At 46.6% G+C, this 23,596-nt stretch overlaps 1 protein-coding gene across 1 annotated transcript in view; it reads left to right on the top strand.

The window, feature by feature from the left end:
- The window catches only part of PAK2 (p21 (RAC1) activated kinase 2), a 46,621-nt gene that overhangs the window by 6,891 nt on the left and 16,134 nt on the right, over nucleotides 1–23,596 (top strand). Inside the window, exons 2-3 of the mRNA XM_062006241.1 lie at nucleotides 16,410–16,620; nucleotides 22,707–22,807. Coding sequence (XP_061862225.1) covers nucleotides 16,434–16,620; nucleotides 22,707–22,807 — 288 coding nt within the window. The 5' untranslated portion in view covers nucleotides 16,410–16,433. The remainder of the gene's footprint in view (nucleotides 1–16,409; nucleotides 16,621–22,706; nucleotides 22,808–23,596) is intronic.

The following is a 23,596-nucleotide window of genomic DNA, read 5'->3' on the forward strand; positions in this document are numbered from 1 at the left end:
GTCACTTACTGCTTTTGTGAATGCTGCTTTTCCCAGCCTGCCTAGATCTGATTGCAGGGATGTTGTATGTGTGGTGTAGTACTGGTTTGGCTTGGTTTTGGTTTCATTTTGAGATTTTTACATGTAGGTTATTCTCCCAGAAAGGTGCTGGAAATGGAAAGGAAAAATTCAGACTATCAAAGTAGGGCTGGCTTGGATCCTTTCAGAGCTGTGTGCTTTAGTGTAGGGTTGTGATGTCTTTTGTTTGCTTATTTATCAATACCCAATTGTAAAATATTTTACTTCTGAGGGGTGTAATTGGCATTCTTCTTGGCTTCTTGTGTGTACAAGGAAGCCTTAGACTTTTTGCTTTGTAAGACTCGGTTGAGTATTACTTGTGGAAGAAGTTCAGACACGTGGCAAACCTGGGTGAGAGCACAGAGTTTGGACCTTCTAATGTAAGAAAGTTTTAGTGTCTTAAACAAAAATAATTGGGGGAGTTGAGGAATAGACTAAAAGAAACAAAGAGAAGTGAAAACACCAAGGTGAAATGCTGTTTAATTTGGTGCAATTAATTGTAGTAATGATTTTGTTACTCCAGCAAAACAACAATGTTGTTAACACTAACAGGATTTAAATCACTTCTGAATTTTTCCTCTTCGCCTTCTCTCATCGCTGCTCAGAGATACTTGTCACACACATGGTTGGCACTGGCTTTTATTTTGTGACTCCTTGGGGATGACTCCTTACCCTGCCATTGAAAATCTTGGGGAGTTAGTCTTTGGTGATTCTCTTCTACCAGGTCTTGTTTGCCAAAGTGACTGGTGATGGTTGTGCTTTACTTCCTTAGCTCTTCCAAAGCCTGTGGGCCAAAGGGAGATGCCAGCTTTCTCAATTTAAAACTGCATCTTAACTGGAGAAACATCTTTGTTTCAAGGGTCTTGGTCAAGTTGGAAAGCAGATCTAACTCTTGTTCCGTGTCACCAGTTAGCGACAGCGATCGAGTTTCCCGTGCTGCTGAGAGCCTTCTCTTCCTAACCCTAAATGGTTTTTCGTTTTGTCATATAACTGGACAGCAATCCTAAACAGCTGGGGTTTTAATTATCCCTTGGTAATGTTTCCAATCTCCTAACTGAGGTATGGACATCCTCATTGCTTTCTTTTTGGCTTCAGGGGTACTGTCTGTGTACTTACACATACCTGGTCCACAGTGGATCATAGAATCATAGAATGGTGGGGTTGGAAGGGACCTTTAGAGCTCATCCAGTCCAAACCTCCTGCAGCAGCAGGGTCACCTAGATCAGGTCACACAGGAACATGTCCAGGTGGGTCTTGAAGCCCTCCAAGGAAGGAGACTCCACACCCTCCCTGGGCAGCCTGGGCCAGGGCTCCCTCACCTCACACTGAAAGAGTTTTTTCTTATGTTTAAGTGGAACCTTTTGTGTTCCAGCTTCATCCCATCACCCCTTGTCCTGTTGCTAGCTATTATAGAAAAAAGGGATGTCCCAACCTCCTGACACCCACCCTTTAGATATTTATAAATGTTAATAAGATCTCCCCTCAGTCTCCTCTTCTCCAGACTAAACAGGCCCAGTTCCTGCAGCCTTTCCTCATAAGGAAGATGTTCCAGTCCCCTGATCACCTTGGTGTCCCTGCACTGGCCTCTCTCCAGCACTTCCCTGTTCCTCTTGAGCTGAGGAGCCCAGAACTGGACACAGGACTGCAGATGAGGCCTCACCAGGGTAGAGTAGAGGGGGAAAAAAACCTCCCTTGGCCTGCTGCCCACACTCTTCTTGATGCATCCCAGGCTGCCATTGGCTTCTTGACCACGAGGGCACATTGCTGGCTCATCTTTAGCTTATTATCAATGAGGGCTCCCAGGTCTCTCTCTGCAGAGCTGCTCTTCAGCAGTTCGACCCCCGGCCTGTCCTGGTGCATGGGGTTGTTCCTTCCCAGATGATGAGGGAGCATTTGCCAGTGAGCAGTGTGGTGATGGAGTGGTGGCAAGTGACTGCTCAAACCGATATTTCTTGGGCTCTCCTTTTGTTGCCAAGTGTAAGAGAGATCTTTATCTGTGTTTTGCTCTATTGAAATGGCTTACTGAAATTTGTTTCCTGTTTTCTTAATGGAATTGAAAGGACCCGAGACAACTTTTCCTTAGATGACAAGCTCTTGGAGAGTTGATCACTTCTGAAGGTATTTCTGTTAGGGGGACATTTCTCCATAGTTACAATCAACTTTATGAGGAGATTTCTTTTGTATTTAAAACAATGAATTTTGGTAATCACAGAATTTGTCACTCTTTCGTGCTCATTTGTTGCAAGAAAAATCTGTTGCAGCCTCGTTTGTATGTTCAGACTCACTGGTAGCAGCTGGCAGTAGTGTAAATTAAGAAGAGCATAAAACTGTGCTCAATCAGGCTGTCTGTGTCTTGCCTAAGGTCCTGACTGCAGCCTGTTCTTGGTGGGTATTGGCAGCAGTGTAAGGATTCTCTTAAATGGCTTTTTGGAGTTGGGATGTGGCCCAGGAGTTGCTTCACCTGCTGTCTGCAGTACCTCCAGGTCAGGGAGTGGATTATCACAGTGATGCTTCTCTGAGATATCCCTCCTCTTCCTGTGATCTAGGGCTCAGCTGGTGCTGAAGGTAAAGGTAATGCCATTCTTCAGCTCTTGTGTTGATGGCACAGCATGAGAGATGTCTGTCTCCTGTTTTTCCATAGGTGATGTTTATCATGCATCCCTTGCAATGGACTGAGCCCCTCAAATAAATGGGGAACCTTTTATTTCTGTGAGAGGAGGTACCTTTAATTTTTAATTGGGGTGCTATGCATAGATGTGAGGACTTTGTGGACAGAAGCCTCCACTTCATGGATGAGTTTTTGTGTTTGTAGACAGTAGACATTAGTCTTTGAGGTCTGTCTTATGTGAATTCAGCCTCATCCTTGCAAACGTTTTCAACTGCTTCATAACTGTGTCATTGTTACTGGAAGCAAGACAAGAAGGTAGAGCTATGTTTGAGAACTGCATCCTTTTTGTATGTGAACACCTGAGCCTCACAAAAAATGTCATTTCTGAAGCTTTACCCTTGCTGTGCAGTATTTCACAGAAATCTTTTCTTTCTGACCATAAGAATTTCCCTCATCCTTTATTGAACAGGTACATAGTTACAGTATGTGGAGCTGGAAGGGCTGCAGCACCCATGCCTTCACAGCCCAGGCCTTACAGCTTAGCTGTGCTACCTGAAGTACTAATAGTATAAAACACCCTAAGCAATAAGTTCAGTAAGATCAATGTTTACAACAGCTTAGCATCTTGTATAAATTGCTGAGCAACCTGATAGATGCCCAAAGACAACTTGTCATCAGCCATGGACACCTTTCTCTTTCTTCTATATGCTCTGTGTTAAACACCAGTCATAATTCATGCAATGATACAGGTAGGATTTAAAAGCCTTTTGCACTTTCTAAATGCAATACTGTGTTTTGTCATCTGTTTAAATATTATTTTAACTTTGTAACTTCCTTTGGCAGCCCTTCTGCTTCCCAGGGCGCCCCTCATCCTGTGTCACTGTTCATGTGGCACGGTCCTTTTGTCTGTTCCGTTGGTAATTGTTCACAGAATCATCTTCTTCACTTTTCCATTTTCATTTTTGAAAAGGCACTTCATTCTTAAGCTGTAAAATCAGTTTTTGTGACCCTGGTGCTGCAGCATCCTGTATAAACAGTCGTAGATGGCTAATTTGTGCCTCGTGCTCCCTCAGTAAAGCAAGGACAAAGTAGTCACTCCCGTGCAGGATGATAACATAAAGTGGTAGGATGCATTACATCACTTGGAAAATTTCTTTGACCACTACAGTTGGTCTTTAAAACATTGTACATTGATCTCCATAAAGATATGTTCATGCTATTTTCATCATACGTTTGCTTTGTTATCTGCAAGAAGCATATGTACTAATAACAACACACAGAAGAGGTTGGGGGGCTTTATCTCTTTTTATTCTCCCCTGTTTACTGGCTCCTATAGTTGTCTTGGCAAAAAATAGCTTCCCTGTCAGTGTGTGAAGGACAAAGATGTTTTGTTTTGGAACTGCCACAATTTTAAGGGGTTTTTTTGGCTGTTTTTTAAAATGTATTTTAATTTGTAGCTTGTGCAGCAGCTCGAGTTGGTTTGGATTTGTTTCTTCAGCATGTTTTTGAGGGAGGAGAGTGAGAGAAGTTTTACTAGGAATGACTTAAAAAGAAAAATTAGAAAATGAGTTTAAAACCTCATTCTGGCAGCCAGTTTTTAGGATACAAATTGTTCTTTCCAGCTTCCAAATGAGTGCTTTGGCTCCCTGAAAGACACACAGGAACACAATCCCTGCATTAAACTGTACATTACTCTGTTGCTTGTATCTGTGCAAGTACTTTTAGAGTAGAAAACCTATAACAGCACGCAAGGCAAAGCAGGGCAGTGTGAGCACAGGAGTGTGAGTGTTAGGGAATTATGTACAGGGCAGCTTGCCTTGCTCACTTTTCCCCGTGTCGTTCCAGGTATTACAGTTTGCTGGTTTTCTGTTCATGAGCACAGCTCTTTGTGTCCAAAATCTGATGTGCATAGAGATCTCAGAAAATTGTGTTGCGTGCAGTTTGTGCTTTTGGTGCTGTTTGTACTGTTTATGGCTGCTTGAAATCCCAGGGCATCGCTGCTGCTGCTGTGCAGTGACTGCAGAATTTGTTGTATGCCCCATCTATGTATCTCTCCTGATAAATATGATAGGAAAACATGGGCAAATCCCTTGCCTATGTTGTAAGACTTTAAACTTCAGCACTGTAATGAAGTTTTCTGTGCATATGACGGTCCTGACACACTTGTACAAACCAGCTGCAGGAAAAGGTAGCATTGCTGAGGCTGCGTCGCTGAGCCCTGGGAAGTATTTCACTACAACCTGTTGCCATGCTACTGTCCTGAGCTGCTGCTGGTAGAGAAAGTGGATATTCCCTGAGCATGTTGCTTTTACAGAATCACAGAATCTTAAGGATTGGAAGAGACCTTGAAGATCATCCAGTGCAACCCCCCTGCCAGAGCAGGGCCATTTAGGGTAGGTCACACAGGAACTCACCCAGGAGTTCTTATTGGTTTGTTTTGTTTGAATCAATTGACAGCCTCACTTCCAGACTCATAGGATGTCCTGCTTCCCCATTGAGATCTATGGCTTGCAACTGCTGTCTGCAAGGGAAACCAGTTTGCTGTTATCCCCTTCTTCCAAGTAATTACAGCAATAAACGCTGCTTTATAATTTCCCTGTTACCAGAAGCAGTCTTTGGGGAATAGCTAATTTAGGGTGAGAGATCCAGACCTTGGTAAAGCCAGCAGCAGTGCCACCTGCAGCCTCGGACACAACTCCCCTCATTTCTGTTTGTAGGTTATTGTGCTAGCAGTGATGTCTAGGAGCTGCGTGTGTTTGAGGGCTACAGGCTTGTACAGTTTGTGCATACTAGCCAAGAGAGCTTTCCCAGCTAGCAACAAAGTTTACTTTCCTAGTGCAGAAGTGGGATGCTCCTCTTGTATAGGGAGCTCTTCTCATGTAGGAGCTGGAGTATTTGAAGAATCATAGAATGGTGAGGTTGGAAGGGACCTTTAGAGGTCATCCAGTCCAACCCCCCTGCAGAGGCAGGGTCACTTAGACTCCAGATGAGGCCTCACCAGGGCAGAGCAGAGGGGGAGAAGAACCTCCCTTGACCTGCTGCCCACACTCTTCTTGATGCATCCCAGGATGCCATTGGCCTTCTTGGCCACGAGGGTACATTGCTGGCTCATGTTTAGCTTATTAACAATCAGCACTCCCAGGTCTCTCTCTGCAGAGCTGCTCTTCAGCAGTTTGACCCCCAGCCCATCCTGGTGCATGGGGTTGTTCCTTCCCAGATGCAGGACTCTGCCCTTGTCCTTGTTGAACCTCATGAGGTTCCTCTCTGCCCAACTCTCCAGCCGGTCGAGATCCCGCTGACTGGCAGCACAGCCTCTGGGGAATCAGCCAGTGCTCCCAGTTTGGTGTCATCAGCCAACTTGCTGAGGGTCCCTCTGTGCCCTCATCCAGATGGTTGATGAAGATATTGAACCAGACTGGCCCCAGAACCCATCCCTGTGGAACTCCCCTGGCCACAGGCCTCCAGCTCGACTCTGTGCCATTGATCCCCACCCTCTGGGCTCTGTCATTCATCCACCTCACTGTCCACTCATCCCAGCCACACTGCCTGAACTTTCTGATGAGGATGTGATGGGAGACAGTGTCCAAAGCCTTGCTGAAGTCAGGGTAGATGACATCTGCTGCTCTCCCCTCATTTAGCCAGCCGGTTATGCACTCATAGAAGACTATCAGGAAGAAGTCATTGTACTTATCTGTCGTGGCACAAATGCAGTGTAATTCCCCATGGAGAAGTGGTCTCTGGTTTTCTGTATGGTGCTGGTAGAATGTGCTTGTGGTTGGGTTTGTGGAGTTATTTGAAAGGCCCATTGCCATACTCGAGTGGTTTTTGTTTTTACAGACCCTGTGTTTGGTTTCTGGCAGACTTGGCTCTTTCTGGCTGCATTTCTGTTCAGTGTGGGTATGATGAAGTGAGTGTCTCGAGCTTGGGTCTGGTGCTGTAGGGGTGTTGGCAAACTGGTGAGCTGTTCCTGATGGCTGTGCTCATCCCTGCAGCACAATGCTGTACTGGTGTCCACTGGTGCACACGGGGGATGGGGAAACCAACCGGGAAGAGGCAGGATTGCCAGCTGTGGCACTGTGTGCCAGACTGGCACTGTATGCCAGCGCTACAGGAAGAAGCAAAGGTTTGGCCCTTGGGGCGGTCGAGCTGAGCTGAACTTAACACAGTCTGCTAGCGGTGACTGCAGTTGGAGGAAGCCTTGGCCAGCCCTTAGAGAGAAACAAAGAGCTCTATTCTGAGTGCCTATAAAGATAGCTTTTCTGGAGGGAGCTGTTTCTCTCTTCTTTCCCTTTGTCTCTTCCCTCATTATTGCTTTTTTCCACCACTGCCATTTGATAGCTCTCCCAGTGTGGTGAGGGAGTGACACATCCCTTCAGCTTGAATTCTTCATCAGTATTTTTTTGTCACCTCAGTACACACTACTTGTTTTCTCTTTCCAGTTAGCCCTGGACCTCTCATCTGGGTAGGTAAGCCACAGCCTAGTCTTGTCATTGCCCAGTGATATTTCCAGAGGTTAAAAAAGCCTTTGCTTTCAGTTAGAGTTACTGGTGCTCTCTCCTTGCTCCACCAGTAGCCTGCCTTGTTTAGAGCCGTGTCAGTGCTCTGTGGAGTGGTGAACTGCCTTGGTTCAACAGCTGTGAATGCTGTTAGACATCTAGAAGGGCACCAAGCTGTGTAGGTACCGGGTAGCCTTTATTCAAATAACTTTTGCTCTGGAATGTGTGATCCCTCCCTGTGTGTAAATGCCAGGGTTAATTAACAGAGAATCTCGACAATGAGAGGCAGACTTCTTTTTTTCTTGTAAACTTTCCCTACTTGCCCTTTTCCCCATTCTCCTTTGATGTTCAGTAAACCTCAGCTCATGAAAATAAAGGCCGAGAAGCCCTTCTAGTTAGTGCAATGTGAGTAAGCACAACCACCTTGAATCATGGATTTGCATGCGATGTGCACGCTGCAGGCTGTCATGTCTGTCTTCAGTTGACTCAGGTTTTTAAGTAGGTAGAGCAGGGGTAAGTAATTTCCTTGTTGAGGGCTGAGTAGACTTTTTGAAGCACCTTTGGGTACACGTTATCATTATGCAGCGTTGCACAATGGTTCGTTGAAGGAAAGCTCTGGCTGTGGGCTGTATAAAATGAAGTGTGGCCCGAATTCAGCGGGTGGGCGGTAAGTACCCAGCCCTGCAGCACAGCCTGGCGACAGATCCCTCTTGGTTTGGTTTCATTCCTGCTCCCTGCAAAGGCTTCCCCTCAAAGGGAAGTGGGAATAGGCATCTGGAGCTGCATCTCAGCCGCCAGCTCGCTTCTGTGTGCTGCTGGCATCAGCTGGCAATAGCAACACCGTAGCCTTGCTGAGGGAGTTTTCCTGCCAAACCCGGGGGAAACGGGAAATGAAGGCAGTTGGGAAATCACTTCTGAGGCCCGTGTGGTACTGCTGCTGCTGGTGTTTGAGCTGTTTCAGGCGTGATAAACCAGAGCAGAGGTTTCTAGTTCACTGGTGCTAAAATACACCACCACAGTTCAATAGTGCCAGGTGATGTTATAAAGGAGAAATGACGGTTGAGGTGAGGGCTGGTTGCTATGCATGGCTTGAAGGGAGAAAGTGGAGGTGTATCACAGGGCTGGCAGGTGGCCACAATATATATACAGGGCTGTGAAGTATCATTTATTTGCTTAGATTTTCTTATGCAGTAATGGGCTTTTACCAGGACTGTTGCACATCTTGTCTCTGGTCTGTGCCTCTTCTGATATTTTTTTTCCCATTGATACCCTTTTCACTCAAAATGTAGCTGATAATTAAGCTGTTATCATTATCATTAACTTGCATGGTCATAGAATGGTAGGGGTTGGAAGGGACCTTTAGAGATCATCTACTCCAACCCCCCTGCAGAAGCAGGTTCACCTAGATCAGGTCACACAGGAACGTGTCCAGACGGGTCTTGAAGCCCTCCAAGGAAGGAGCTTCCACAACCCCTCTGGGCAGCCTGTGCCACTGCTCTGTCACCCTCACAGGGAAAGAGTTTTTTCTTATGTTTAAGTGGAACTTTTAGTGTTCCAGCTTCATCCCATCACCCCTTGTCCTGTTGCTGGCTACTATAGAAAACACCCACCCTTTAGACATTTGTAAATGTTAATGAGATCCCCCCTCAGTCTCCTCTTCTCCAGACTAAACAGCCCCAGGTCCCACAGCCTTTCCTCATATGAAAGATGTTCCATTCCCCTGATCATCTTGATGTCCCTGCACTGGCCTCTCTCCAGCAGTTCCCTGTCCCTCTTGAGCTGAGGAGCCCAGAACTGGACACAGGACTCCAGATGAGGTCTCACCAGGGCAGAGCAGAGGGAGAGCAGAACCTCCCTTGCCCTGCTGCCCACACTCTTCTTGATGCATCCCAGGCTGCCATTGGCCATTGAAACAGTCAAAATTTGAAAAGTTGAGAGAAAAATGTATCCTTACCAAGGTTTCATGTTGCTAGTTCTTTCACTCTCTACACAGACTTTGTGAGTCTGATCTGCTGAGCTGGAAGGCTGCCAGAATCTTGGGAAGTGTCATCTGCTTCACTTGTCTCTATCAATGACTATATGAAAGTCGTAGGTGGTTGTGCCTGCGCTTGAGGAGTGAGGATGACTCAGCCCATATGCATTGCCTGCTGAAGTGGTACTGACTGAAGTAGGCTTGTCTCTTAGCTATCCAGGGGGGTGAGAAGGTGACACCTACTACTGGGTACTTCTTAGGAGACTGGGAGAGGTTTTCATTTCAAAACTATGTTTTTTGCAGACTGGTTGCTTGTTTTCAGTGCAAGACTTGCACATCTGCGAAGTATCTTGAGTAAAGAGTTGACTTGCTTCAGGTTGTAATGTACTTTGGCAATGGGTTTGAAGAGTGGATTTCTTTAGGAAGCCTTTAGTAGCTCTTCCAAACACATCATGGATAGAATATTTGTCTTCTGTAACATGGTTCATGGTAAGCACATCTCATTATGCTTTTAGAGAGACTTTTCCTCCTTAGGAACAAAAAGTGGTTCTTTCCTGCTAGTTTAATTTCTTTTGTTTGACTGCTTTTTTTTGGCTTCTTTTCTTTTCCATCTCTCCTCTTCACTTGGCAAATAAAGGGCAGTTCTTTTCCTCTCTGCTGTGTTTTCCCTTCTAAGTGTGTGACTCGGCAAAAATCATAAGGAAACTGAAGGACTGGAAAAAGACAAATTGGAAAGAATTTAGCTGGGTGTATGTGTCATCCAGTCTGAGTGTGCAATACTGAGGCTTCTGTGCTGGGGTCAGAGTGGGAGTGTTAGACATTGCCTCTGTCACTTGTGGCAGTAAAGGGAAAACAGCAGGAAAGGACCTGCTCATGAACTTCATGGCTGTAACCTTTGGCTGAAGGAGGGAAGTTTGGTGCTTGTGGGTGTTGATCTTGGAGGGAAAGAAAGACGCTGGTGGTGTATTGGCTGCAGCAGTGGGTCAGCCTGGCTGAGCCATCAGTTTGCTTAACATGTGTCCCTTTGTAAATGCAAGTGAAACGTTTGTTTGATGGGATCAGATACTTTTAATTTTGTTTTTTAGCTGTTTTCTCAACTGCATTATCTGAAAGGCATCTCTTGCCTTTGTGTGCTTGTAAGTCAGGGGGATCCGTGCTTGTTTTGGAGTATCTTAGATTAGTCAAGTTTCCCCTCCCAACAAAGGCAAGTTAAATAACAATAACTGTTAGTTTTTGCAGGTATGTGGTTTGGCATCGACCTGATGCTTTCATCTAAGGCTCCCCTAAAGCTGGAGGGAGATGTTTCAGCAAGTCTTGTGGAGATCAGTGCTTGCCTTCTTAGAGGTGGGCAGGCTTTGGGAGCTGCTTGTTGCATTTGAGCACGTGCACGTAGGTGGAACAGATGATCCTGCTGGCTCTTACTGACCATTATCAAGGTTTACTCTTGTTCTTCCTTCAGCACAAACCCTCTTTTGTTAGGCAGGTCATCCAGGGCAGCATTTGTCACATCTGTGAGAATTAAGTCTTTGTGTGCCGCTGCTGGGCTTTTGTTTTTGCACAACTTTCCAGAGTTGAAAGGAAGGTGTAAGTATTTTCAGTCCCTAAAAGTAAGTCTCAGGCTGTTCCAAACCTCTCCTTTTTGGATCTGAGTAAATAAATCTCACAGATCCAAATGCTTGGAATCAAAAAGCAAAACATCTCAAAAGATTTGTTTGGTTTTCTGTGGAGAAGACAGTCTGAAATCTGCTGGTTCTGTGAGTTTCTCTGCAACAGTGCAATGATTTCAGGCCGAGGAGCTCCTGAGCTAACATGCTGTTGGTGGTGGGGCAGGAAGTGAGCTGTGGCTAGGTAGCACCATCTGAGTAAAAACCTGTCAGAAAGCTGCTTTCAGCTAATCCCTGGGAGGAAGTGAGCTATAATCAGTACTAAGTGAGCTAATCACAGGAAATCTATTGCTCAACTGGAGCCTTTAGAAAAAAAAGAGGGCGGGGTGAAAGGGGGAAATTAAAATACCCAGGCAGGCAGTACATTCTGCTTTTGGCCTCCAAAGTCTGTTGGGTCCAAGAAAGCGGCAGGTTTGATGAAATGGGCAGCCCTCTGAGCTCCAGAACTGCACAGTGTGTCTGTCTGCCCTTTTCCAGAGTAATGGAGCTCTCCAGTAAGGTGGTTTTTTTTCTGGTATTAAAAGGTGGTGGTGTGGGATAAGCTAGCTAAGAAAAAAAGCACTGGAGCCTTGGGGCTATTGAACTGGGAAAGAGTCTCCAAATCTTTTCAACAAGGATTTTAATGCCATAAACCAAGAGTGGGCCGTGACTATCTTACACCTGCCTCGCCACACGGGTGTCTTGGTGGAGCGTCACACACCAGCTATTTTCTTGTATTGTTCTTAATTACCCTGCTCTTCTTTTCACTTGTCATCTTGGAGATTTGTTTGTGAGATATCTGTCTTGCCCTTTTCCTCTGCTCTGGACCTGGCTGTCCCGGATGCTGCTATTTGTGCGTGACAAACATTGCCAGTAGCACCCTATAAGGCTCTACAGGAAGACAGCACGTGACAGCCGCCGCCGTGCCGCTTGCTGGGAGGATAACTTGCTTTTCTCAGCCCTCGCAGCCTCTGCTAGGGCAGGGACGGGGAAATGCACTGTCTGCCAGGCCTTTTTTCACTTTCAATCCATTCTCCTCTTCCATCCCCTGTGATGGACAACAAATGGTTTTGCTGTGAGTTGACACCTGCTGTCGGTGACCGTAACCAGACGTTCCGCAGTTGTCCGTGCAGCGCCGCAGGTGATGTCCCTGTCAGGTCCCTCAGCTGCAGGGGCACGCCAAGGGCTGCAATTTCAAAAGCAAAGTGGTTATGTTTCTTAATGCATCGCTAGCCTGAAATATGTTACTTCTGCTTTTTTATTAGCCCTGCAAAATAGGCTTAAATTTGATGTTTGTGTTGCTTTTTCTGTGTTGCATTGCCAAGAGTTTGACCTGCAATAAACAGAACCGAGTTCACTTTGCACCTCTCTGAGCCTCCTGTCAGCCCACGTGTGTACAGAGGGTTTGATTTATGTCGCTGATGTAGTTCTGGCTCCTCAGAGATTCGTTGCTTAAGTGGCTGTGTAAAACCAAGTTCTTGTGTGCCAGGAGTAGGAATTTATGTTATCAAGCAGCTCTGAGCTTGATAGGTTTTGCTTTTTGTTCTTCTAAGCAGTGATCCATTTTACTTTTGCATCAGATCCCAGGAGTTGAAATGCAGCTGCAGCCTGGGCTCCTCAAACGGACAAATCTGACTCAGACCTTTCTGTACCATCCTTTGATGCATGGTACCATCTTCCCAGCCCTGCTTGGAGCCTTACAGTGCTACACTGTAAGACTGACCTGTAGGCATGCATAATGCATGCTGAAAACTTAATCTGCTCAAGTACCAAGTGCTTCGGGAAAAAATGAAACTGTGTTAGAGCAAAAGGGAAAATCATCCTCAGTTTCATTGTATTTGTCTCTGGTCATTCTGCAAACAAGTTTGAGAGGAAAAATGTCCCTTTTTTAGAAGTCAGAGGAGCTAAACAGCAGCCCTGCAGTCTCCAGAGGGGCCTGGGTGGTAGAGCCTGCCACCAACTGAGCGTGAGACCCATCACAAGGGAGACCGAGGGAGCCAGAACCGGCACAAGAGCTGTGTGTAGGAAGTTCTTCAGGAAGCAACCCAGCTTTATGCTCACACAGAGGGGAACTGAGGGGGGGATGGACACACACAACAGAAAAGACCAAGTCAAAGCCTGAGCACTCAGGCTGATGTGCTGCAGCAGTCTGTGTTCATCAGCTTTCTAAAAATGTTGCCCAATTCTCACTTTGCTTTCCAGTTTTAACTCAGATGTTGGGTTACATTTCTGGGTGCCTTCCCACCAGTGGCAGCAACAGGGACTCCTGTCTCTCTTCTATGACCTGGATATGCCATAGGTTATTAGGCCCTTTTTCTTCCCCAAAAGGAATAAAACTACTGAGCTGCAGAACCTACTCCAGGAACATCAAAAAATGAAACTCTGACTGCACATGCAGATGGGTCACTTGCAAGGTCTCTTCAAGGGCTGGGGGAAGCAGGTGGGCTATGTAGGAGCTTCCTTGTATTGGTCCTGCCTCAGCCTCAACAGGCAAAGGTAGAAAGAGAAGAGTTGCCCTTCTGCTGAACCTGGCTTCAGGTCTCCCACGGTTGGTGGTGAGTGATTTAGGATGCCCTGTGCAGCAGAGGAGAAAGTGTGTGTGCTCTTCAGCTGCTGCATTTCATGATGGTGTCTAAGGCTGATGAGGATGAAGAGAGTACTTCCATGGTTGCTGCCCCAGTGCAGGGCAAGAAACCTTTCTCAGAAGGTGGGGACAGCTGTTGGGGACAGTCATATACTGGAGATAAGGACTGAGAAACTGGAGCCCTGTGATCACCATCACCAGTTCCTGTTTTATGGGGTAAGCAACAGAACCGTTGGGAGAAAAGCTTTTAGCTGGTTTTGTGCCTCATTTCTTGTTTGTGAGTGTGATGTCCTGTGGTGGGAATGAGGCTCCCTGAAGTCTGTAGTTAGGTATTGTTTGTAGCTTCATGGCTTGTCTGTGTAGTTCATCTCATTGCTTTCCAGCTCTTGTGAATGTGAGGGAGTTACCAATGTGCTTGACCACCTTATTACTGGTGTTATCTTCACTGGCAAAGATGAAAGTGGATCCCTTTCCCCTGATCATGCTCTCCATATGTTACCTTTGCTGCTCTTTTCATCTCTCTTCCAGGTTTGCCATCCTTCCATCAGGTTGCTCAGATTTAGGTGAACCATTTTAGTCAGTGTCTTTCAACCAAGCTAAAAGAACACCCACCATTAATTGAGTGCCAGAGAAAGATGAACCTGACATCCTCTTTGCCTGTGTACAGACTCCTGGCAGGCCCTGGAAAAACTTGAGAATTCCCCCTGTCCTTTCAGTCCCGTGATTCAGCCGGGCAGCCGCGGGGGCGACGCTGCCCGAGTGCTCGGGAGTGAGCAGGCTGCTTTTGCTCTTTGGGGCAGTGAGAGAGCACAAAAGGAGCTTCAGGGCGTATTTTCACTAGTTAAAAAAACTATTTTAATGATTCTTTTACAGTTATTTTTTTAAGTATTTTTAAAGAGTCTTTTTTAATTGTTCTTTTTGTACTCCCCCTTCCAGTCACTGTCTGTGTGCCAAACCCCCACAGCACTTTCACAGGTACCTCCCAGCACCGTGGAAACTTTCCCCACATAACAAAGACAGGGTAAGGATAAAGGAGAGTGGAACTGCTCTCTGCTCCCGTGCTCAGCTTCTCAGAAAGTGACTGGCTGTTTGGATTTGAACCTGAGCTAAGGGATTGATTTGTTACTTCCAATGATGACTGAAAGATCAGACTTCTGTTTCTCAAAGCCATCTGTTGTGAGTGTAGCTGTTTGAATTTGTAATTGAAATAAATGACAAGCTGCTGTGCATTGACCCCTGTGCAGAGTAGTTTTGGATCTAGTGCCTCAACACCGATACTTGGAAACGGCTGCTGGGGAATTTTACTACTTTGTGTTACTTGTGATTTATTGTGACAGCTCTTAAGTTTTTCCTGAAAGCTGGCGTTGTACTAAAGGACAGATTTGAGGAGCTTGAAGGATTTTGTTCAACTGCAAATGACATCAGGTGGGAAGCCAATGCCCAAGTTGTCTCTGCCAGCCCTGCAGCGTATCTGCCTGCAGCCCTGCTGCTGGTTTGCCTCCCGTGTAGCTCCAGGGCTCTCGTTGGAGTGAAATTGAGGGTCTTTCTGAACACTTTAGACACTGAACCACACATGAGCTGCAGCTCTGAGGGCTCTGCACAGATGCTGTTACACCAGTTTCATGAAGCACTTGATTTTCTTGTGGAATAGATGAGGTTTGGGTTTCCGGGTGCTTGCTTCCATCCTCTTACTTAACAGTTTCTTCTTCTCTGGAGCTTCACAACATAAACCAGGGTGGTGGTGTGCTGCTTGAATTCAGACTGCCAGCCTGGTTTGTTTCACCTGTTTTAGGATTTGGCAGTATTCCTTCACCCAGGAAATTGACTGGGAAATGGCAGTCCACTTGGGTTTAGCTCTGCTGTTAAGACCGTGTTGTGCCAGATGCACATGATGTGCCCAGACGTTTTGTAGCATGATATTTGTCCTTTGGAAACAAGGTGTGATAATTGAGAGTGGATTCCACTGTCTTACACGGACTCTTTGGACTGACACTGGTCCTGATTGCTCCTGTGATGTGACTGGGAGTGAGTCATGCCTTGGGACTCTTCAGGACAGCAGCTGGTAGACACCAGGAGACTGTTCATTTCCCAAACTGTCATGAGAAGACGAGGAGGTCAACACAGACGAGTTGTGTTGGCTCCTGTTCCAAAGAGTTAGCTCATCCTTTGAGCATATGGAGGAAGGAGGAGTGTATTTGTTACCTGTCATCAAGAGGTGACTTCTGTAAGTCTTTCCTTTTGCTCTTTATTCTGTAGCAGAGAGACTGGCTGTTTCTCAGTAACCAGCTGAAAATCTCCAGGATGTTATGGAGAGGAAGGAAAGGCCAGTACAGATTTCATTGAATATGTCACATAGGTGCTTTAATGTGCTGTGTTCTTAGCTTTAGCAGCTGTTTGTTGGTGATCTTGCTCTCGATTTTCTTAAGAGCTGGTAGATGATTGTACCGGTAGTATATATATTTTTTAGCAATGGAGAAAATGTGTCACAAAGTGAAGAGATGCAAGTCCTCCCTGGGAAGAGGAGTGCATCCAGTGGATCTTAGTCCCGTGCCTTTTAATGTAGGCTGCATAGTTTGGGTAGATATGTTCTTAATATGACTTCATGTGGACAGTTGGGTTAAGCTCTTCTTCCCTCCCCAAGATGTTTGACTCTAGAGCACATGAAGCTCTTTGGGCTACAGCTGTCTCTAAAAGATGGTGCACTTGCACCCTTATGTGTACTATCCTTTTCATTTACACAACGTTTGTGTGGACAGGTAGTGAACCAGATCTGGGAGCTGGTCCACTTTATAACTGACTGTTCCTTTGGACTGGATTAGCTACATCACTGGCAAGGTTTGTCGCTCCTTGGCCTAAATACTGCTCCTGGCACACATGAATGGGTGGCCCAGAAGTGGGAGTGAAAAAGGGATCTGCCTCTTTTGTCAGAGGCATCAGTGTCTGCTGGGTTCCAAATTGACACCTTCTTCCCTGTTGGCCAGCAGAAGAAATCCTCCATGTGGGTATTCTCTGCTCTCTTCCTGGGTTAAAACCAATATTTCTGTTTCAGTGCTTTCACTAGCTGTTGAGAACCATGTCTGACAACGGAGAAATGGAAGACAAGCCGCCAGCTCCTCCCGTCCGGTTGAGCAGCACTATCATTAACTTAGGGAGCAAAGACCAGTTGTTTGCCAACCACAGCTTGAAGCCCCTGCCATCTGTACCAGAAGAAAGAAAACCTAGGAATAAAATCATCTCCATATTCTTTGTCACTGAAAAAGGTAAGGTGCCTCTCTTCTCCAAAGTTAGTCCTTGTATTCTTTTATTCTTCTTGCAAGTTTTGGTGCCACTTTAGACATTTGGGTCCAGCCTGTGCAGTGCAGGCGACTGGGGGAAGTACTGAAAGCTGGGTATGTGTGTTCCATGAGCTGAGATGCTCTTTCTGTTTGCACTGGAATGTTTGAAGATGAAATGCTAAGTAAGAAAAACCAAACAGCTGACCGAGGAAAACCACCATGTATTGCTTTTGCTGTTTGCTGTGTAGTTTAACACATTTCCAAACAACCCTGATGAACGTTTGTGATTCCCAAGCACCCTGTTACTGACCGTTTTGCTACCCTAGATTCAGATTTCCAGTTCAAACTGAGCATCCAGCTGTTTTGGAAGTGGTTTCCTGTTGATGACCATTTATGTGGTACCTTGAGGAGAGAAAACGTAATGCTGGGGAAGATGCAGTGTGCATGAAGGAGAACTGAGACACACTGAGTCCTGTCTGTGTAACTGGACTGTTGGAGTTAATCCTTTGTGGAGGGAAAATCTGGATTGCTGGAAACAGGGACTATTTCTGAGGATTGCTGCAATGAAACTAGACTGCATTTGTGTTGTTTCTGTCCTCTTTTCAGTATGATAAGTATAGGTACAGTGCTGGAGCCCTGATCCTGGTTCTTCAGGGTGTCTGTATCCGTGTCCAACAGAACTGGGCATAGATAGAAATATCTTCTAACATCTGCTATGGTAAAACCATGGAGGGACTTACAAGCCTGACCTGAAACTGCTGTGCATTTTATTAATCTCTACCAGTTAGTGTTCTGGTGATGGCTGTTAAAGCACACAAGGGGAAGATTTGTGCTGCTGCTCTTAATGTCTTCCAGCTCTGCTCTTGGCTTCTGCTCCTGGTTGCTGATGTGGTGGGCAGGACTGGTTCAGTCATGCCGACACGGGTCTGACTGTTTCAAGAAACTTTGCTCCTCTGGTTATTTATTTGCTTGGCTAAGTGTTTTCCACAGGGCTGGTTTTTACTCTCACTCAGCTGTGTGAGCTGTTCCTCTGCAGCCAGGCCTCACCCTGGACACAAACGCTAGAGGCAAACTTCCCTGTGATCCCAAGATCCGGCTTTCCATGGTCTGGCAGAGTTTCTGCTCTCAACAGTGGGTGTGTTTTCCTTTTTGGAGGATGGAAGGATTTGGCCAGTGTAGCTTTTGGAAGCAGAATAGTTGTGTCACAAGGTCACTTATTGTGAAATAACAGTCGTGGCAGGATTACAGCAATAGAAGTGGTGGTCTGCTTTACTGACAGAGAAGGAAGTCTATAAGAAGAATGTGAGAAGCTACCTCAGGTTGGTGGCAGCACCCCAAGAGAGAGAGATTTTGAGGCCTCTGAGGGTGGTGAGCCTCAGTGTTGTCAGCTAGCTGTAGCATCATGTGTCTGGAGAGGTTCTAGCTTAGCCCTTCAATACTGGAGCAACTGGTGTTTTACCACTGTCGTTGATTGTGGGAGGAAGTGCCGAGATAGTGGGCTGCAAGAAGATCTTGTGGAAGGATCAAATCTGTCTATCCTCAGACTGGGGGAACATTTGAGGAGCTGGGATGGCACCTCTGGTTATGCTGTAGCACTAATCCTTCATCCAGAGCACTTGCAGCCCTTTTTGACAGACAGAGATAGAATGAAGCAGAACATAAACCCCCCCATGAAGGAAGATTTTCCTTGCTCTGAGTTAGTAACACTGTGTAAGACTTGCTTGTGCTGTGAAACAAATGATGAATGCAGTGGGTGCAGCACAGCCAGAGAGCTTTGTGATGTTCTACAATGCCTGTACTTCTGCTTGGATCTCTTTCATCTTGACCTTGGGTTTGTTCATTGCTGAAATGGCCAGGGAGGCCTCTCTAGAGTTGTATTGGCTCACCTGGAATTGCTTTGGAGTCCTGTTGCTTATGCTTCTTCAGACCACTCTGCAAAAACTGATGTGTGCCAAATTGAGGGGAATAATTCTGCATGCTTGTTTGGCATGTGTCTGCACACCTGCTGAAGGGCAGTGGTGCAAAAAAACAGAGCTCGTTTCTGCTGAGAAAAGTGTGTTTGAGAGAAAATGGTGCCAGATTGTGTTTTCTAGGTGTTAAAAGGTATTTAAAGGAATGGCTGTATGAGGAAAAAGAAAAGAGCAGGTTTTAGTGCAGGACAAGAGAATGTGGTTAGGATTGATGCTGATTGAATTCCTCAGCTGAAAGAAACTGACTGAAAGTTGTATTTCTTTTCATGTGGAAAAAAGTGTTGGTTGGAACACCTGCAGCAAGGGTAATGTACAGAGCCAAAGAACTGGGTTTGGCCCTGGAGGCTGCACAACTGGCTGTCAAATGTAAGCAGAATGTAAATGGGCACAGTGACTCTCTGGCACTAAAGCAAGTCAGAGATTAGATGTTGTGTTCAGCAGCAGGGCTGAGGGACACTCTCACCAGCAGTGCCCAGCTAACTGCTTTCTCTTGGTTTAAAAGAAATAAAACCATGCTGCTGGGGAGCTTTACAGAAACCTGAACTTGCTGCCTGGATTGAAAACCACACTGGGACTAGATGCACAATGATCTGCCACTCTGGGGCAGGTTGGTTGGTTTTTTTCATGGGAACAATGTCTCTTGGCAGTGCAAGAGTTAAAAAGTTAGTACAAAAAGGAAAAATCTCTACTTTGCAAAACAAAGAGATGTCTTAGCAGGAGATCTACAGGGCTACTGCAAGCAGACCTGTTACTGGATAATGTTTGGCTTTGTTCTGCAGACCTGTCTATCTAATTCCTGAAGGTCTGGCTTGGCCATATCTATTGCCACAGCTCTGTCTGTGCCAGGGAGGTGTCTCTAGCTGAGGAGATGGCATTGGGGAGGTGATGTGCTCTGGGGAACTTGCTGCAGATGGTCAGATTTAACATGCAGAGTTTCTGCCCCAAGTCTGAGCTAGTTCTGTGCTGAAATAATAAGAGTTTGAAGGGGTTATTTAATGACCTAGTCATGGAAGGGTTTTTTCCCCCCTAGTTTTATTGTTAAGGATAAATGAAGTGATAATCATCTTTTGCTAGAGCACTTAATTGCCTTGAATTTCCTTGGCCAGACTTCTGAAGTCAAGTGAACCCACGTGTGTTTTTGGATTGCCTAAAACAAGAAGCATTTGTCCTGGAGCAGAAGGTATTATAGGAGGTGCTGTGGGGCATGGCCCAGGACCTGGGATCAGGCATGTGACACGCTGGAGACTGCTGGCTCAGGGCAAATTTCTGTGTGGTTTCAGCTGTGGCTCAGTAACTCAGAAAGTATAGAACCTGGAGTCACCTACCTACTACAGCTGGGCTGTTGAGAAGGTATTTCGTGTTTTGTATATGGAGATGAGCTGGTGGGAAGTGCAGGATGTTTCAGGGTGTGTGTTGGGGGGAGCCGACGCAGGAGGGTGCTTGAAGTACCTTAGGTGACGCTTTGCTAAATGCCAGGGGCTTCGTGCACTTGGGCCACAAGTAGGTAGAGTGGCTGGAAAGTGTGTGGCAGAAAGGGACCTGGGGATGTTGATCAAGAGCAGCTGAACATGAGCCAGCAGTGTGCCCAGGTAGCCAAGGAGGCCAAGGGCATCTTGGCTTGTGTCAGAAATAGTGTGGCAGCAGGAGCAGGGCAGGGATTGTCACCTGTGCTGGGCCCTGGGGAGGCTGCAGCTCCAGGGCTATGTTCAGTGCTGGGCCCCTCACTCACTGCCACAGGGACACTGAGGGGCTGCAGCGTGGCCAGAGCCAGGCACAGAGCTGGGGAAGGGGCTGGAGCACAAGGGGCTGGGGAGGGGCTGAGGGAATGGGGGTGTTGAGCCTGGAGAAGAGGAGGCTGAGGGGAGACAGCAGCACTCTCTGACACTCCCTGACAGGGAGGTTGTGGTGAGGTGGGGGTTGGTCTCTGCTCCCAATTAAAGTTCTTTTCCAACCCAAATGATCCTGTGATTTCTTTGGGGAAGAGTCTGATTGTATTTGAGGCATTTTGTTCATCAGACAGAGCAACTCTCCAGTTCACCAAATCCTTCTGAAGAACCTGTGTCTTCCCCCTGCCAGGAGCAGGGGGACTATATGCTGCTGCCTCTTTGGGGCCACATCTTGAATCTGCTTGCTGTTTGACGTGAGTGTTGCCCTTGATGAAAGGGATTCCCATTTAACCAAAGAGCTGCATTGCAGTCGTAGTCAGAAGTGGAAGAGCCGTGGCCTCGCAGGGGCCTGTGTGTGTCCTGCCAAGGCATGACTCACAGGACCTGCCCCTGGACTGAAGCTCACCGCTTGCATTTGTTTGAAGCACTGCTCTGATCTGCCATTCCTGTGGGCAGAGGAGTGGTTGCTGGTCTCCTTTTCTAGCCCACTAGGATCGGTGTGTTTCAAAGGAGTGGGTTTATTTGCACAGCACATGCAGGAGGGTTTGAGCACCAGCTCATGTTCCCTGCGTGTCAAGTGCTCCTGAACAGGAACCTTCCTGAGGAATACAAGTTTGGGGTGTTTTTTTTTCCCCCCCTCTTGCTTTCATGTAAACAGCTGCAAGAGATTGGGAAGAGACTGAGTTTCCTTAAAGGTTTGCTCCTAAGTGAGTTTCTCCTGTCCTGTGGCTGAAGGACGTTAATGAGAACGTTTGACGCTCCCTTTGCTTTTTGGCTCTGACCTGTGCAGCCATATTAAAGATATCCTGTTTATAATAGCCATGGCTTTCCACTGCATTGTTCACTGGAGGCAGCCCACATGGCTTTTCGTTTGCATGTATTGTCCTCTGCTCCTCGTCCTTCCTCTCCCGCCAGCGCAAGGGGATTTCAGACGGGCTCTCTGGCTCCGAGCAGCACGGGATATGCTTGCCCCATGTTCAGCAAAGGATAACATTTAGTAACAAAGAAGCTGCTGTTTGGGCTGCTCTCTTTTTGTACTGAAACGATGTGACTTTTGTTTCTAAGGTGAATTTAAAAACAAAGGGAGAACTGTACTTTTTTGACATGTGAACATGATGCGGTAACTAAGTTAGACTGCAAAGTGGGGCAGTGCTTCCCTCTGAGCTCTGGGGCATTGTGCCTGGCTTCGTGCACGCTGGAACGGATGAGGGCTGATGCAGCTGGATGCTCTGCGAGCCCACAGGCATTCCCAGGGTTACACATGCACTTTTCTTGGTATCAGCTCACTGCCAGGCCTCTACCTTTGAGCAGAGGACTGTGAGATGAGGCCCTGAGCATCGTATTTCTACCTAGAGAGCAAACAAGTACACTCCTCTTCTCTGGCAGGGAAAGAAGACAGAGCTCGGGCCTTTTTTGCCAGGACAAGGAAACAGGTTCCTGAAACCTTCCAACTTCACTCTGCACCTTTTCTGAGCGAAGGGAACAGAGTGGTGTATTTTATATTTAGACTTAACTACAAATTGCCTTCCATTTGTATTTCTTTTCTCTGTCAGGAGAAAGTACTCCCCTTCCCCCAAGCTTCAGGTGTTGTAAACTATAAATGCAATTGAATCTGGGCTGGACTGTGCAGAGAGTCCTTCTCATTATCTCTTCCTGCTTCCAGTACTTACCATGCTTACCTTATTTTTCTTTCCCCCTTTTAATTTAAGTCAGGTAATTGCTTTCAGGCTTTAAACTCTTATCTCCATCACAGGAAGTCCTAGTTTGCATTAATTACCTTGAACTGAAGCCGTGAGGCAATGGAGTTTTCACTGTCTTTAGGGTGAATGTGAGGGTGAGCTGAAGTTGTCTTTGGCATTGTTATTACATGTATTACTCCATATTAAAATGTCATTGTTTTTGCATTGTAAACATTTCATATGTTTACATTTCAGATGCTCAACACAGCTCTCTTCACTCCCATGCTCTTAATCCCTGGTTTGCATGCTGCCATGGCCTGAATGGTTTGAGTTGGATGAGTTCTTGATCCGTATGTGAAGTCTGTACCAAGTGGAAAACGGCACATCAGTGTGTTCTGTGTGTAAACACCTCCCTCCACTCAGCAGAGTAATGGTTACGTTCAGCCCAGCTGTCGCAGTGCTCAGATAGATTCTATCAAATGGGGACAACTTGACTTTACACCTTTGCTCAGTAGATCTTCAAATGTCTTTTTCAGGAAGCAAGAAGAAGGAAAAGGAAAGGCCAGAAATCTCCCCACCATCAGATTTTGAGCATACCATCCACGTTGGCTTTGATGCTGTGACTGGAGAGTTCACTGTAAGTACTGCCTTGGAGGTGCTCCCAAGGCACTCGTGGGGCTGGGTTCTGATGAAGACATCCTGATGCTTCAGAAGAAAGTGAGAGAGAGTCTTTATTTGTATCAGAGAGATATTTTTACTGTGTGTTTGTACAGCATACAGAGTCACAAAACTCTGGCCTCTTTAGCCCTTCTGCTGTCTAAATGCCAGCTCTGATGCTGATGCTCAGAGCTGGCTGAATAACAGAGCCCAGAGGGGGGTGATCAATGCCACAGAGTTGAGTTGGAGACCTGAGGCCAGGGGAGTTCCACAGGGATGGGTTCTGGGGCTAGTCTGGTTCAACATCTTCATCAACCACCTACATAAGGGGACAGAGGGACCCTCAGCAAGTTGGCTGATAACTCCAAACTGGGAGCACTGGCTGATTCCCCAGAGGCTGTGCTGCCATTCAGTGGGATCTCGACCGGCTGGAGAGCCAGCAATGTGCCCTCATGGCCAAGAAGGCCAATGGCATCCTGGGGTGCATCAAGAAGAGTGTGGGCAGCAGGTCAAGGGAGGTTCTTCTCCCCCTCTACTCTACCCTGGTGAGGCCTTATCTGCAGTACTGTGTCCAGTTCTGGGCTCCTCAGCTCAAGAGGGACAGTGAAGTGCTGGAGAGAGGCCAGTGCAGGGCCACCAAGATGATCAGGGGACTGGAACATCTTTCATATGAGGAAAGGCTATGGGAACTGGGGCTGTTGAGTCTGGAGAAGAGGAGACTGAGGGGGGGTCTTATTAACATTTATAAATATCTAAAGGGTGGGTGTCA

The sequence above is a fragment of the Colius striatus genome, chromosome 12, assembly GCF_028858725.1.
Source record: "Colius striatus isolate bColStr4 chromosome 12, bColStr4.1.hap1, whole genome shotgun sequence".
NCBI lineage: Eukaryota > Metazoa > Chordata > Aves > Coliiformes > Coliidae > Colius > Colius striatus.